The 17,444-nt window shown below is 42.3% G+C and overlaps 1 protein-coding gene and 1 long non-coding RNA gene across 2 annotated transcripts; one reads left to right on the forward strand and one right to left on the reverse strand.

Annotated features, from left to right (window-relative positions):
- The first annotated feature begins 218 nt into the window (after positions 1 to 218).
- LOC125003759 (transmembrane and death domain protein 1-like) lies at positions 219 to 7,641 on the forward strand. Its single transcript, XM_047577914.1, has 6 exons — positions 219 to 329; positions 3,488 to 4,061; positions 4,452 to 4,643; positions 5,261 to 5,380; positions 6,239 to 6,385; positions 6,837 to 7,641. Exons 2-6 carry the CDS (start codon positions 3,992 to 3,994, stop codon positions 7,109 to 7,111), a joined length of 804 nt encoding a protein of 267 aa, XP_047433870.1. The 5' UTR covers positions 219 to 329; positions 3,488 to 3,991; the 3' UTR covers positions 7,112 to 7,641.
- Positions 6,992 to 15,731, reverse strand: LOC125003764. Its single transcript, XR_007112272.1, has 3 exons — positions 15,516 to 15,731; positions 13,577 to 13,695; positions 6,992 to 7,099 (listed from the first exon to the last, which is right to left on the reverse strand). It is a non-coding gene; the product is annotated as an uncharacterized LOC125003764 (long non-coding RNA).
- Positions 15,732 to 17,444: the final 1,713 nt, after the last annotated feature.

Below are 17,444 nucleotides of genomic sequence, written 5' to 3' on the forward strand. Positions count from 1 at the left end.
ATATATATATATATATGTACACCAGTTTCTGTGGTAATAGTCCGTGTTCTTTTCTCTAAATCTTTGGTAATGAAGCAGTGCCACATGGCAGGGTGTGGCAAGTTTTACGACCGGGTGTAATGGGTGGTCCTACTCAGGTGCTTGCACGTCATTGGTCACTGCACCCCTCTAAAAACATCAATACCTGAAGCAGGTAGAGAAAAACGTCAGAGGGAAGCCTGACAGCGACGTGTCAGCCGGACCTTCAGCCCCTTGTGAAGACAGTTTCCAGCGTCTCTGCTGTTTGACTGCATTCTCTGAGTCGCTGAGGAAATAAAGGAGCAAATGAGGTGAGTGATGCATTTTAAGCAGGGAAGGTAAGGTATTCTTATAATCACACAAAAAAAAATAGATCTGTCTGAAGCTGTATCGTAAATAAAAGTTAGCTGAAAAGAAGAGAATTTATTAAAATGACTAGACCACTTGGAGAAATTGTAGTGCTGGTAAATAAAATGCCTATTAAGATTCAGCAGATTCAACAAAAGGTGTGGGAGGGTTCGCAGTTGTTTACAAGAAGGGTGCATGAAAGTATATCTGAAAGCTTCAGGTGTAGGAAGTGAGCAAAGTGCCGTGTCTCCCCAAGAGTGGGGCTCTGAGAGGGACAGATAGCAAGGCTGCCCACCATGTCTGGTAGCAGTGGAGTGGGCTGGAGGAGGGCTGTGGTGGGGTTGCATCACCGACGACTAAACAGTCATTCAGCTCAGGCCTGTGATAACGTGCCAGAGCGCAGGATTTCATCAGGAGCCTGAAAGCCTGGAGCCACAGAGCAGGGGCAGGCCTGGTCTCGCTCGGGCTCAGGCTCAAACTTAAAACTCAAGAAAAGGGAGAGGCCGACATCCAATTCCTGCTGCACCCATCGCCACCCCCTCAACCTCCGAGGCTTTCTCATGAACCGCGCAGCCCCAACTGCCTCTGCTCTTCACCAGGTTTCCGAAGCTTAACGTCGAATGTGAGGCTCAGGGCTTTCCTTAATGTAACCCAATCAGCGCATTCCTGCAAAAACACGCTGATTGCGCTGTGTTACTTCAGGGACATGAATCAGAGACGGAGTGAAAATCTGAGATTGGAGCTGAGGACGTCTGCTCCTTTAGTTTTGACACTGTTCTACACTTGTGCCTTTAATTTCAGACATTGCAAGAATATTCCATGTGTTCTATCCTTCATTCCACCGGAGTCTGTATCTGAGTTTAACCAGATTTCAGTGGTGTGAAGTGTACGAGACATGGGGATACGACTTCACGAGATAACGGGAGGCGGTCAAGCTGGGAGTCAAAGAAGTAGGCCAGTTCGTTCCTGTTCTGTACTTTCAACTCCATCTTGAATGTTTGGAAGTTTTCCTCAAGATGCTACAGTTTATGCTGTATTGTACCATCTGTATGTGTTTTCTGTGTTCGTGTGCACATGTTCCACGTGTATTTTCATCAATACAGACTCCAAATGAAAAACCGAGTTATATGAATAAATTTCCTGACCCCGTGCCCCGTGTCTTTATTTTTTTAATTTTTTTTTCAAAAAGTGCAACATCTCAAATCATTACAGAGCCATTATACCACCCACACCAGAGCTTCTGTGGCTCCGAGCCCCTGAGCGTGATTTTTTATTTTATTTTTTTATTTATTTTTCCATTAGCCAACACAGAGAATTTAAGGCTCAGCCCACACAAACAACCTTTACTGTTTGGCAAATGAAGCTTATTAACAATTTAAAACATGCCCTCAGTGTAGCCCACACAATAACGCCATTAAACATGTTTCTCGCTGCCAGAGAATGATGCATCTCTCCTTCTACCAGCACACTTCTCTCCAGCAGGGCACATCAAAGGCACAGACACACACAATAGTCTGCTGCTTTACTTTCCCATACTGCGAAGTCGCCGCCGTTTTTGGCATTGGTATAAAACCTGTAATACAGATTCCATATGTAGGTTTGGCTTTGTACTTTTTAATTCTACACCTGCGGGGTTTTTTTTCAACCAGAACTGGTCCTGACAGAGCTTTTCAGTTCAACAGAATTTTAAATAAAACACTGCCATGTGATCACGCTCCTTCACTGCCGGGGCCTGTTTGGTTCCTTACGATCAATCGCCTTCCGAGACTTTTTTTTTTTTTTTTTTTTTAAATGTGAAACAAAAATAACAATGCAACACAACAAAGCAACACATTTGTGGCCCCCGGTTATCCATCCAGCAACACTCATATGAATATAAATGCACCCTCTTGTTCTCAATGGCTTCAAAATGATTCTCCACAATGGCCTCCAAAAGTATTTTAGCCACTTAACACCGTCAGGCTTTTAAGTGCATTATTGCCACAAGCAACGCGAGTTAATGTTAATGTCAAGCCCAGATAAAATCCACTATATGATTTGTGGTCTAGTTAATCTGCAGCAAATGTGTTTGCTGCACCTGCATTAACCCGAGATAACCGTCGGAGACAACGCTACAACAAGTCTGAGCAGAACACATCAACTGCTATTTACACGGCAGATGTTTGAAAGGGCCGTGCGCAGGAGCAGCGAAGTGGTGACCCGAGACCATGGAAGGTTAATGAAATTCAGCAGGTTGCAGCGATAAAGAGCAATAACCAATGGCGGCCACTCATAAGGTTGAGTGACGTGCTGAGCAAACACGTTCCACAAATGTCCCATGACCAAATTCCCCCATGCTAGCAAGCGGGCAAACCCAGAGGGAGCGGTAGCATTTGGGGTATTTTCTTTTCAAACTGAGCAGTGGCGACAAGATAGATAGATCTGTCCATTCAATAGCATCAGCTTTTTTATATTCTGCTTGTTTTGCCTGAAGGAACAGGTTGAAATAAAATTCAAAAGTGTTACCTTGAGTCCGTAAAACCCCACTGACAGCCGGGTGATGGGTGATGACTGAATTTACACGCTACTAGGACAGGGTTTGAGAATGATTAGATCACCACAGGGCTGGGCGGTAGTATTTGTTTCCATTATCATATGAATTTTTAATATACCTACATACCGGTGCATTTCATTACACAGCGTTCGGAACGTTGCACCACGGAAAACTGTTTCAGACCGAACCACTTTCAATGCAGCGCTTCTAAACACGCACGGTGCAACTGGGTCACGAGTGGTGAAGATGGAAATGAAGCGGCAGAACAAGAAGACTTGTGCCAAAAAAAAAAAGGCGCTATGTCGGGTTTTTTTTAGGGTGACCAGACGTCCCCGACCTCTGGGGACAGCCCCACATTTGGATGACCTGTCCCTCGGCTAAATCTGTCCCCAATTGTTCCTTTTTATGAATGAGATTTTTTTTTTTTTTTTAAAAGTACAATTTTCAAGGTAGCCAGTCATGCTTCTATTGACATTACAGACATAGCAGTTTAAATATGAATAAATATGTAAAACTAAATGAAACTGTAATTGTCCTTGTTTCTTCATTCTTGGTAACATTTAATTCTTTTTTTTTTCTTTAACCTAGATTTCCACATCAGCAAGCAGTGCTAACACGGGACCACGCAAACCTATTTTACTACTGGTGTGGGATTATTCTACCATATTTACTCATCATCACAGCAAAATAGTCCATCCTTAGTCAATCTACTGCATTAATTCCTCTCTCAAGCAGTAGAAAATACACACAAAAAAAAAATACAGTGATACCGTCAGAATTTTGAAAAATACCGTCATATACATCTTTGGATCTTTGGTCATACCGCCTAGCCCTAGATCAGCACATTATTTGTAAGATCGTAATGTGATGCTTGGCCACTTCTGACATCTGGAAAATTAAACCAAAAACAGTCCAAAACAATGTTGATTAATGAAAAACAAAACTGTTTCCTACCTCCCCTATCAAACCCACTGGGGAAACAACATTATAACGCATCCATGGCGACGGTCCAAAAACAGATGCGTTTAAAGAAATTCTAGATTTGCAGATTTTAAAAATAAACTGACAAAATTCTGAGTCTGGACCGCTGACATGAAGACCTGGAAACTCTGCGTCTTCTCGGTCTGTCTGCTGCTGAGTTCAACACTTGGAGAGGACACAGGTGAGAGCAAATGTTCCTACACCAGGTGCAGGTTCATCAGCTTCCAGCAACAACAGGGAAAAAAAAAACTGACTAACAGTGATTCTAATTTGCTGATTGCCTTGTTCTCTGTTGTGAAATTTGGATTACTCAGTTTCTATTCCGTGCAGCTGAGGAAGGTAATGTGACAGTTTCACGCCACGCAGCCGGCACTTGGTAATTGAAAGCACAAACATGCAAAATGTTTTGTTGTGTCGGCACCACGCTTCATTAAGTGGAATTTACTGTGCACTGTACGGCTTCATGTAACAGCGGAGCGTCAGCTAAGGTTCTCCTGCCCATTTGCCAGGCTGACGTTCTCTCCTGAGAGGCGTGCACTGTGTTTATTAGCTCTCATCCTGACACGTTTAGTGGCAGAGGACATCGGCGACCATCAGCTGGAGCGTTTAGTGGAGCTGCTGACGTCCAAGGAGTGCGAGGACCTCCTGTTTGCCCTGTCTCACCCGGAGGAGAACATCTTTCGGCACCTCGAGCGGCTCTCGCCGGAAAAAAATCAACTAGACGTGAAGGCTCGAGCCAAGAGAGACGCCTCGTCCGCTGAGGGTTAGCGATTTCCCCTCACCTGAGAGCCGCGGCTCTTAAAAGCACATAAATCACAGATGTCATAGGTTACTTTTTCACACTTTTCTGCAAACATAACAGTCCCTCAAAAGGAAATATTTAGATCTAAACTCACTCTTTGTGTGACAATCCTTCACAGCACCTCAGAAAGAAAAAATGTGTCTCGACAAAAGGGCCAAATTTTAATAAAAAAAAGACTCATTTTGGAAGAAAATTTGATTTCCAACTCCTCAGAGTGCTGATTGCTCACTTTGCACATATTGGAAAGCATTTTTCACAGGAGGACTGGAGATTTTGTCCCAACCGTCAAGAGTGGAAGCGCTTAAACCAGAAGGAAAGATTCCATTCGACGCACATATAGACATCTGTGCATTGTTTTAAGACAGATGTGGGAAAATATGAACCCGAACTTTAAGAGTGACAAGCCAGACAACGTTAAAAAAAAAAAAAAAAAAACATAATAGGGAAGAAATGAAGAAAAGGCCCACCCTGGGACCTGTCTTTTTCTCACGCGTCCAGCTCAGCTCGGAGAGTTCCTGGCAGCGAGCTGACTGTCAGAGACCTGTCTTTCTGAGAGCCATATGTTTTGTGTTTACTAGATAGCGAGGCTCAGTGCCGAGCGGCCCTGACAGACTGGCTGCTGAGGTACGGCGAGGAGACCTACTACGACAGGCTTTCTCGTGCCTTGCAGCACATCGGAAGAACAGACATCGCCATCGGTGAGAAGGAAATGGAGCCAGAAAGAACACAAGCCTCCTGTAGCAGCACTGAATAATTTCCCTTTCAATACAATGCATTTGTGTGATTGTTTTCAAATCAAAATAGCTCAGTTTTTTTTTTTTTTTTTTATGTACAGTGTTTCTGATAGAAGCAATTCCCTGAGAGCAGACATCACAGCATGTCCCTTGACAAAAAGAAAATTGGAACAAAGTCTCATTTGGGTACATGGCAGTGTATTTTCAAAATTGGTTTATTTCGGTCAAGAGGGCCTCCTCGAGACTTTTAACAACAGTGCATAATTGCTTCATTACTTTGAGATTCGTTTTAATTGGAACTTCAAAAGTGGCATATTTTGCACACTGCCAGTCTCTGGCATGTGTTGCAGTCCAGTGTGCACACAACTCCGCAGCCGAGTGGCTTTGGATAGAAGGAGGTGTAAATGATCTGACAGAGGACTCAGTGGAGCTGACACCAGCCACAGAACAAACCATCTGCTCCCTTCATCAGCAGCGTGGGAGTCAAAAAAAAAAAAGAAAAAAGAAAAAAGACAAGGAAAGGATGGGAAGAGACGCGTTGTAAGACAAGAGGGAGGTTGCAGAACGCAGCAATTATCGTACACTTCATTGCGGTTCTGAAGAGATCTACGTGTGCGTTCGGAAACTTGATAGGTTCGCTTTGTTCTACTCCAAACTGAGAGACAGTAGTTGCTCTTCTGCTAGAATTAATTATGTTCAAGGCAAGAAAACAAATGTTAAACTCAAACGTACAACCTTTTATCAGGTGGAACAAAGACGCATTTGGCACTTTAGGTAACAAGGCATTAAAGTGAGATTTAATCTGTGCTTTTGTTTTCGCAGAGGTGGGGAAGAACATCAACCAGGATAAATCCTTGAGCCTGAAACGCTACGTTGAAGGCTACCACAAATATGTCAAGTCTTTAAACGCCGCGCCGGTGGAATCGGACGCAAAGGAGCACGCCCACCAGAGGGTCAGAAAAAGACAGGGTACGATCATCGATACTAAAGCTTGGCAAACCACAGATTAGAAACAGCGACGGAGAACTGAGGCTTGGCGTGTGGGTCCACGTACGAGCCCAAATATCAATTGATGTCAAGAGGAGATTCTCGGGTAATACCTCTGGAGACTGTCTGGATGACAAATGATAGAATGTTTCGCTGAACCCTGAATCTATTAAGTGTTTAGATGAGATGCTGGATTAGATTTGGTGGCCGTGGGCATGCTTCCAACTCATTACTCCTCAACATCAACACTCTCACTATACGGGGGAATATTTCCCAGGACAGTTGGAAATTCAAAAATGTAATTATCACCTGTCCATTTTTTCTCGTCTCCTGGGTGCTTTATTCAAGTTAAAACTTGAAAAATGCCCCCCAAGTCTTTTGAGATGATAAGTGTGTCTGTCCTGTCTGGCGTGTTTGTGTGTGTGTGTGTTAGTGAAGGATCTGACGTGGCGTGACCTGGATCTGATTGTAGAGCGGGCTCCCGTGCCTCTGTACCAGAAGGGGCCGCTGGACGTGGTCCTTCCGCTCTTGTACGGCATGCTGCTGGGCTTCGGAGGCACCTTGCTCGCGGGCTTGTCTTTGCTCCTTGTCGTTGTCCACATCTCGCGTGGAGGCCCGCGGAGCCGTCGCCCGGAGTGTCCAGCGGTCCCCGCAGCGAGGTCGCGGGCGGAGGCGGGACGATCCGAGATGCGGCCTCTGCAAGATTAGCAGTTTAAATGAAGGAGGACGCCATTAAAAATAAAGCAGGCACCCCGAAACAGAAAGTCCTCGTTTTTTGTCCACGACGACCACTTAAACCTCCACACCGCCGCTAATCATGACAAATGCGACGAGTATAACGGCGTTTCTGATAAAATAATTATCCACGCTGCGTACTGCTCGACCGGTAGCCATTCTTGCCAGGCCAGTGGGTAGATGACTAGTTGTGTGACAGATGCGTTGGAACCCAGCCCTCGCACCAAAGGTTGTTCCGGTGTTACTGTGATAGTGATGCCACTTTCCATTTCCCCTCCAAGTGACGGCAATGTGCCCGTCTGGCATCGAAGAACAACTAATTATCCAGCCTGGCGCCCGCTTCCCCCGGAGCCTGCCGATACCTCCACAGGCAATCCAAAAGACTAATAACAATGACAATGCTTGCAGACAATGGAGCACTCGTGGTTGTGATGGCAGCTTCTGGTGGGCGACACAAGCCAAACAGAAAACACGCAGCTCTGTTGTTGGTGAAAAGTCGACAAAGACTCTTAGCAACTGAAAACGACTCGAAGTACGAGGCCCAAGAACTGGCACGGCTCGGAAACCAACGAAGGCGCACGTGACGGAAATTTCTGATCGACTCTGCTGACGAGTGCAAGCTTTAATTAAGAAAACCATTTCGGCGCATCCTCTGCTGAGACGGGCGGTTTGAAAGTATAAAGGGAGAACGCACGCTGGAGGACTTCGGAGCTCCTCGTTCCCCGTTTCTTAAACCGACCCCACTTTCTCCGTCATAATTGAACTAATTACTTCATTACACAAATCTGGCCTAATGTGCTTCAGGAGGCAGGCAGCTTGGATTAACAGTGGCACTAAGCAGCAATTAGCGACTATTAGTTCATAAATCAACATTTAAACAAATTATAGCGCCAACCAGAAACGTATGAGCAAAGCTGCACGAGACCAAAATGTCTTGGATCTGGTTTTGACTCATCACCGAAGCAATGAGCTAAATAATCAAACAGCAATGAGAGTTTTCCCTTCTTTATTACCTTTATTAACAATTTTCTCAATGATTAATTGCACGACCCCATCCGCACTACTCTTTGACATTGCTTGCGTGTTAAATAAATACAGCAATGACATTATGCGACGGCTCGTCTCGCTCGCCATGTGTCTTTAGACAACTCTGCTGTTTCACCTTTAAGCTTCCCAGGTGGCACAACACAACTCCTCACGACTAAACTTCCTCTGTCCTTCAGTTTTCCCCTGCTGGCTGTTAGGATCCTGCAGGTGCTGACTATGACAGGTTCACCTGCTGTGGGCTCAACTGTATTTCTGTAACCAGTCGAGAGGAAAGCCAAGAGTTCTGTATGCCTGAATGACTCACAGAAACAACATGCCACATGGGGGCCGCATCATGGTTGTGACACTCCTTAGCATAACCAAGGTCCCTCCAAGAAGCTTCTCTCGGCAGATAAAGAAAAGTGCAGAAGCGCCTCGAGCTTGTTGAGGCGTGGCTATAGAAATGCACAGGCCCGGCGCCGCGACTTTATATCACGCGAAGCGGAGTCTGATCATGCAATCGTCTTCGGCCTCGTCCTTTAAGATTCCTTCCATTGACTGCAATCTGGAGAATAGGCCACCGTTCATTTCAAGCCATTCTCATGCAAAGGGATGAAGCAATCACAGACGGCATGGATGAATAGAGAGAGAATCTGACATGAAATTGACATTTACAACCAAGGCGAAGCCAATGTGTGAGGGTACGGTTTCCAGGCATATCTATTCTTATGTAAAATTGAGTTTTCCCCCTTTTTTTTTTTTTATCCCTGTGGTTTCTTTGGATTATTTAATAGTATGTGGAGCAGCGGCTTATCAAAGTGGATTCTCTGAGGAGGACACATCTGTCTCTTGTTATTGGCTCAGCTCGGCATAAGGAGTCAAGTGTTTGTCTGGTGCAAAATGTAGATGGCCTGGATGTAATGCGTGCCAAGGGGGCGCTCAGACGGAGGGGCCGCGTCCTTGATGTGCTGAGGCTGAGCGTTCTGCACCAGGGCCCCTGGGGTGTGCTTAGTGTCACTGAAGGCTTTAACTTCCCCCCCTCCTTCCATTTGCATCTACATTCATCTGCAGGGCCACTGAGGTGCAGCAGTCCCCACTCAACCATCACTCTCCCTTTGCTCAATATATATGGATCACCGACAACAAGATCACAACACCAGCTCTTTTAAAGTCATACTTTCTTTCTTTTTTTTTTTTTTTTTTAAATCACCTCGGCTCCAGATTTCACAACTTTGTCTTCATGGTTTCCTTGGGGAAATCTGAGACTTCTTCAAAGTTTTGACTGCTGATCGGAAACGCGACGTGGGTTATAAGATAAAACCACAGTGCCATCCTGTGGCCATGAAGGGCCATTACAGCAAACAATGTGATTAATTACATTTTGGTGAAGAATGTTTGGATTTTACTCTATTTGACTCTACTTATAAGTTATTTTAAATCTAGGTAATACATTTATTTTATTCAATTGCACAATGCAACATACCAATAAAACCACAAATATCCAAAAGAGGCAGATTGTGTAGGTGAGATCAGAAAACCCATTAGGGTTTATAGAAATATTCTCACCTACTTATTCTGCATCATATAATAATAAAATAATAATAATAATAATTAAAATAATAATAACAAACTACATAACCAGCAGCCCTTAAATAGTTTCCAACATACATTTTTTTTAATTTCCAGAAAAATATGCAAAATACATATGTAAAAAAAAAAAATAAAAATCTAAAGTTATTTTTGGTGATACTGTACATGGTGTGTTAGCTTTAAAGGCAACTGTGAAGAAGATAAGAATAGGAATAGACTTTGTCATTGTACATCTCAGCATACAATGAAATTGGAGAGAGCTTCCCCTCCAGTGCAAGAATAAAGTAGAAATAAAAAGACTAAATAAATAAATAACAGTACTGGTATTGCAAAAATGGGCAAATGCTGTAAATGGCCAAAAATGTGACGCCCTGGGTAAGAAAACAAAGATGAAAAATTTCAACTCTTAATTTTATAAAATATTAATAATAACCCACTCACATATAAGGAGATAAGACTTCAAGTCAATAAGTCAATAAATGTTCAAATAGTTTTGACGCTTTCGAAACAGAAGCCAAACATTAAAGACTGACCAACGCCGTGTTTTATATCCGTTGTGTTTTCTGCCACTCGTCCCGAACAGAACAGGTGAATTCAACTTTTAAAAGTCTATGCTGCAATTAATGAGGTGTGAGGTTGCTCATAACAGAGAAGAAAGCAAAATAAGAACAGGGCTGCACGGCTAGATGAAAGCAGGAGAATTCTCCTCTGAGCATCACACAGGTGTGTTTCCTCCACACCAGAGACTGGCAAATTTACCCGTGGGACATCAGACGAGGCAGCGCGAAAAGCAAACTCATCTCCATTCTTCTCCCTTATTGTCAGCTGTGTTTGTGGAGAGCTGCGAGGAGCGCTCTCCTGGAGAACTCGCTGGAATGCTAATATGCAAATGTTTGCGTTAATGATTCTGATGTTTTATGCAGCTGGAGCTGTGGGGGCAATTTCGCCGGCGCTCATGTGGTTAATGGCCGCGGCCTGCTCTCGTGTGGCAGACTTTTGAAGACACTCAGACACGGACGGTCTTTGTCTCAAGTGTCGGCTGAGCCGCATTCGTGACAGATTTAGTTCTTTCGCTGTGACGTTAATACACTGTGCCAGTGTGTAATTAGGCAACTAAATGGTAGCTAATGGCTATTCTAGACTTTTCAAGTAGCTCTTTACTCTCACTGTTAATTAGCTAACCAAACATCCAAGAAAAAAAAAACAAAAACAAAAAAAAAACATGCTCAATTAAAGGGTTGCTATGGTTTTCATATTATATTCACAGCCGCAATCACAGCTTGTCAAAGTAGATAGAGATCTTGACAGTTGGCTTGTGAGTTTATCATGCAGTCTTTAAAATGAATGAAGTAATTGTGCACAAGCTATCAAATTATGATTGTGTAATAACACTGCGAACACCCCCGATGACATGTTGCAAAGCATCACGCGGCTTCTTCCCATGCCGCAGCGTTCTAATGAGTTCCCCTAGCATTGCACCACACTGCGTTGTTTTGCATTGTCTCGTCTAATTTCCCCGCTGATACTGAACGGCTCAGTGAGGAGCTACTATCTAAAGTCATCACTCCGCGTTTCCCATCTAATCAGAAGGCAGGAGCGCAAACAGCACCTGCCGCTCCGTTTAATGAGCTGATGGGATGATAAAACACGTCACTTGTGCATCGTGTCCGACGCAATCGCTGCGAAATCTGTCTTCGTCTTGGCGGCGTGTTCAGAAGGACGCTCAGATGTGTTCATCTCTTTAAAGCTTCATCCATTACAGAATTCACCAGCAAATATGATTAAAAACGCGAACACAGCAACATCTCTGCGGTCCTCTGTTTGTTTCACTCCCTAAAGGTTAATGTCTTTTGAAATAATGAACGCTGATTAATTTGAACGCGGTAATGCTCGCGTCTAATGAATGAATTCATTACATATACCAGTTGCTAAGAAGAAAAACAAAAATGGCAAGCAGGCCGAGCAGAATTTTCCATCAGACATGGGGTTGTGGCTTAATTCAGCTACAAATAATTAACCATCCTCCAGTCAGGGACGCAGACTCAATAATTTTATGCCTTAATTAATCATGAGAGAATGTTCCATTGTTAGTCCTTTTAATTGCTGCTGAACTACTGGAATGAGACAATGTGCGGCATTAATTAACGCTGGCTATCGGTGGTCAGATTTGCTCTCAGCAAACTCGGCAAACAAACCCTGTCTGAGGACAATTTGCTGACGTTTCGCATTCAAGATTTATGATTCCCTGGCCGAAAACCGGTTTGGTAATGGAGCAGAACGGATCCCCGAACATTCTGTAAATATGCAAAGCGTCAACTGCTACCACTTGATCAATGTCAAACGGCCATTATTTAAATTTCCAGAGGTGGTTAAGTTACTGCGCTGTCATCGTTGCTCCCCTGGATGAGCCTCACAACCCCCCCAGCCCATCGGAGAAAAAGTATATTAATAAAATTTGGCTTACAGGCTCTTTATTAAAGCGATTTTAAAGCTTGTTCCTCAAAGGTCAGAGCTAAATGTTTTCTCAGGGAAGTGTCTTCATAAAAGCAGGCGAGCGCTAAATGACAAGGTCCCATGACTCGAGGAGGAGATACCCTCCGACACCGTGCAATTAGTCTCAATAGTATGAAACCACCGAGCGTGTAAACAAATTTAATACATAAATCTCTCCGTCTCAAATTTCTAAAAGGGACCCTGTTAATTAAAACATTGTGGTCAATGAATGTGCAAGGGGTGTAAAATTAATTTTTATGTGAACTTGCAATTACAGGATTGAGAAGCGAACTCATTATACGAGTGTCTCGTTTGAAAGGGGATTTAGCTGGAAGTATTTCACGAGTCAATGTAATCATCGTTTGACCTCCGGAGAGGTTAGGTGTTTCTTTTTACCTACAGCTTAAGTGATAAATGTAATTATTCAGCCCAATATCAAAGGGGTCATATCAAAAAACGGCTAAGGCCCGTAGTGAGTTTAAATAGTTTTAAAGTACAATACACCGTTGAAATGTATTCTCGGTTTAAATATAATAAAGGTAAGGCAAGGTAAAAACTCCAAGAAGCAATAAAGTGGTGGTTGTGTCCTGCATGTGACTGCAGCCAGGAAGGTGTTGAATCTGTGTTAAATCCCTAAATGTCTGAAAACTGGCAAAGATTAAAGCTAAAAAAAAAAACTTTCAGGTGATTTGTTTTAAGGCAAAGTAACCCCTTACATACACATGTGCCATGTTGCCTTCAGGGTTCTCATAGTGACATAAGGCTGGTTATCGTGGACGGGAATCACAACCAAGACAACAGCTCTCCTCCCCCAGGCCGTCTCATCCCGGGCTCACTAGCCTTATCGTTTAATTGATACTACGCTCGGCTCTACCTCCACCAGCTGCAAGCAAATGTTGGACTATACATTGAACTTACTTTTAAAAATCGTTTTTACAAGTCACATGGTCCCATCGGAACCGCTTTATGGAGCGGTTGGCATGGCAACTGGTGGTCACCATGATGTCACATCCTGTTTCTGCAGCGTCACATATCTAACTAAACTTATACAAAAAATGACAGTTGAACACGCATCAAAATTATATTAACTACCTGAAATGATGGAAACCATCCTTGAAACTATTTTTTTTTCAAACCAGATGTTTGTGCCATGATTTTTAGGTCATGGTGATTCACATTTATTTAAACCCTTAGGAAATGACTCCAAGCATAATATTAACTGGCTAAACTTTACAAGCACTAGCTAGAAAAGACACTTACTATTAATACAGTATAGTATAGTTTACTATAAATTAGATTTATTGACTGATACTTTATGATCTTACATACCATAGACTTCTCCTTCAAGCAGCTGTGCCAACATGCTTTAAAGCTACATCCATCGTGCCAGTGCCACAACGCTGTGTTGACCTCTTATCTTTACTTCCTCTTCACCCACAGCTGAAGACCTGTGCATGGATCAAACACCATCAAGTTCAGAGATGACACCACATCAGCAACAACGATGAGACAGCATACAGCGACAAGATACAGCACCTGGCCACATGGGGGACTGAAAAAAACCTGCTCCTTAACCAGCAAAACCAACAAGCTCATTGTGGACTTCAGGAAGGAGAGATGAAGCATGCATGACACCATTCACATCAATGGGATGGTCGTCGAGCTTCAAGTTCTTGGGGAGGCACATCTCAGAAGATCTGTCCTGGAGCACCAACACCTCAGTTTTTTCCCTCCAGAGCTTTGGCCTTACTGAACCTTGCCCTCCGTTGACCCCTCCACTCCTCATTCCATCACTGACCAAAGACTGCTATACCACCATCACAGCTGCACTAATGGACACTTTAAACTACCTGTTTGCACAGCACTATGTACCGAATGTTGCACTAGCTTAGCAACTTTAGCTAGCTACTGCTTATTATTTATGCACTGTTTAATGCTCACTTAATCTGTATTTGTATCGCCTAATATATCACCTGCCTATTTCCTTTATTGTAAATTATGCTATATTTCATGTTTATAGTCTACCTACACTTAACGCACAACTCATCTGTATAATATATTCATAGCCCCTCAAATCAATCATTGTGTATATCTTGCTCACTCAACTGTGTCATATATTCTCACCTGTACGTAGGTTTCCATCCGTAAATACGCCCATACGCTATAAAAACAATTACTTATTACTTCTGGTTAGATGCTAAACTGTATTTCGTTGCTCTTTACCTGTACATGTGATGGCAATAAAGTTCAATCTAAAAATCTAAAGATACATTTGCCCGTTGAATGCCACGCGTCAATAGCATTTTGATTAGTATTCATGTACATGAACTGCACAGACTGCAGCTATTTGTCACCATTTGAAGGCTAAAAGATACAAAACTCATAATAATTGTATTCTATGTGATATATAGTAGGAAAACCCTACCAGCAAAAGAAATTTGAAAAAAAAGTGCTGTTTTAAAGACAAAGGCTGATTCACAACCTTCTTGCTTTACTTCTCTAGGCTAAACAACATTAGAGGACAACAAGAACAGATGGACCCCCCTTTTTAAAATAAATAAATAACAAATCATGACTCGTTATGAATATCATTTTATAACTAACAACAGTTGAACACGTAAATGATAATTCTAACAAGGCTAGAGGGACAGCTTCAGATTTGATTTGATTCATGGTGAAGATTTCACCTCTTGTCAAAAGTAGACTTGTTTATCAAGTAGGCTACACTTCTCAGAATCACAATCTGATTTACTGCCACGTATGCTCACACATCCAATGAATTTGTCATGGTGTTTGGTGCATAAATCTGAAGTGTTTGTTCCATCTGTGAAAGTAGGTCATTTCCACTTATTTTCCGTTTTGTTCATCCACGCATCATCAGACCGGGTCTGGATGAAAAACCAAACCAAAAAAAAAAAGAAACTCTAAGTAAACTATTTAAACCTGTATGATCAGAGAGAACTTACAATGTAAATGTGGACCAATATCTTGATTTAAAATAAAAATCTGACCCTCAGTGTTCTCCTTCAGAAATTCCAGTTGTTAATTTCCATGCATAGTTAGAGATTAAATTTCTTACTTAGATTTATACATAATACCACACAAGTCACATTCACTGACTCCAACTGTGATGAACGCGATAAATGTTAGCTAGCTAGCCGACTTAACTTCATCACGTTTTTGTTTATTGAGCTAATCGCATCGCTGACTGGTGGAAACCGCTAATAATAAATTAATGTCAGCATCTGAGAGATAGCAGATTACTTACAGTTCTTGGCTGTCCGGCAACATTTGGTGATTTTATCCGAGGTATTGCTTTATTCAGAGGGAACGCTGTATTCACGGCCTTGGCTTGAATCATGGTGCATTCAAAGGCCACAGGTGAGTGTGGCGTTCAGAGGATCGGCCATTTACCTAACTTCAAACAACAAATCTTCCTTGAACGTAACACCCCGGGTCACCTGGTAACGCAATTCCCATAATATAGTCCAATCAGCGTAAAGGTGTGATCGTGAAGCAGTGCTGCTGGCCCGCCATTTGGGTTTCATTCATTCTGGCCTGGTCTGTGTGGTATTAGGACGTTTTTTCGAATTGCAGATGCAGTTTGATCCGAAGTGTTCAGGGAGGTCTTGCATGCATATGATTATGATTATGATTATGATTAATACCGACCCCTACAGGGTTTATAAACAATGGGGCGGGGCTTAATTGGATGCAACATATCTCAAACATTACAGCCTGTAAATGGTGGTTAGCATATTTCAGACAGACTGTTGAATGGACTAGGAAAACACATACTTTAGAGAATGCACTGATACACTCACTACCCGAGACCGTGTAAAAGCACAGGGACGAAGTCTGTTCTATCTTTATCAAGTGAAGCCTCTCCAACAAAGATATTACAAGAAGTAACTGGAAACACCGTGGAGGGTAATGTAGTAAATGCAACTTCTGCTTGGGCACGCCTGAAACATACAGCTAATGTTGTGTTATGTAGCAGTTAGCATTAGCATTGACATGTAACAAACTCCCCTAAATAAGGATCATTTTCGCATAATTTCAGTCACGTTTTAGTCTAACCCATAACGTTTTCCAGGTTGAAACTGATGATGCATTACATATTAGTCTGACCTGGTATGAAGTTGCCCATTGTTGATTGTTTGACTCCAATCCGTTTTTTTAATTGCCAAAGCCAAATCAAAGTTGTCTACGTCTGGCAGTGGCTGGTATGTGATAAAAAAAATAACATAATAATAAAAATTAAAAAAAGTTAGTGTTTTTGATTTTTCAGTTTTAGCAGCCAAAAATACAGCAAGATGACTTTTTCATGGTTGAAAGTGACAGTGCCTCAAGCTTCCTTCTGTTCTGCCTCCAGCTTACGTGACATCACAATGACGCAGACGCACATAAGCAAGTCTGTGGGATGTAGCTGTCCACAAATACTGCGTAGTTCGTCATTTAAGGGGAATTCTTTGGGTTATGATGTCATCTAGTGGTAACTGATGATATTGCTACCTGAGTTGATCAGCAAAAATTAGCTATTTAAACCTCACTGTTATCTCACCCACTGAATCACTCACCTCTGCCTTTATTGCTACAGTTGCACCACCATGAGAGATTTGTCTGCAAACACCACTGTAAAGTACCAATAACTTATGTAAGCACAAGATGTTAAGTTAGGGAATAAATCTTAGAACCTAAAATTAAGTTATCTTAACAAAGTGAACCTCTTTGAACTTTTGTTTATCCTAAAACATAAATGCAGTCTTTAGTTTTAAGGAACAAATGCAGTTTGCTTACTGCCATTTTAGAGAAGCAACTTTGGGCTCATAATGTCTCACTATGTCTATGGCTGGGCGTGGATGTACTCCATGTGTGTACAAATGGATGGGCCAAATACAGAGATCAAATTCCTCGTATATGTACACATATGTAGATGTAGCAAATTAATTTATTTTTGCTATAATCTGTACTCATCCACTGTTGGTAAGTAATACATGATCATTTTGAAATAACTCACATCTCGTTCAAAATATGCTACACAACTTTATAATATGTAATTTTCACCAGAAATCCATCTTCGTTGCCCAGTAGTGATCATATATTCTCATACATTTATTTACCAGTTCATTAAGTACTCTAGGGAAAACTAATAATTGTAATGTTGCTTCAAATAAATGAGAGATGTTGTTTCCAC

Source organism: Mugil cephalus, chromosome 1 (genome assembly GCF_022458985.1).
Source record: "Mugil cephalus isolate CIBA_MC_2020 chromosome 1, CIBA_Mcephalus_1.1, whole genome shotgun sequence".
NCBI classification, from domain to species: domain Eukaryota; kingdom Metazoa; phylum Chordata; class Actinopteri; order Mugiliformes; family Mugilidae; genus Mugil; species Mugil cephalus.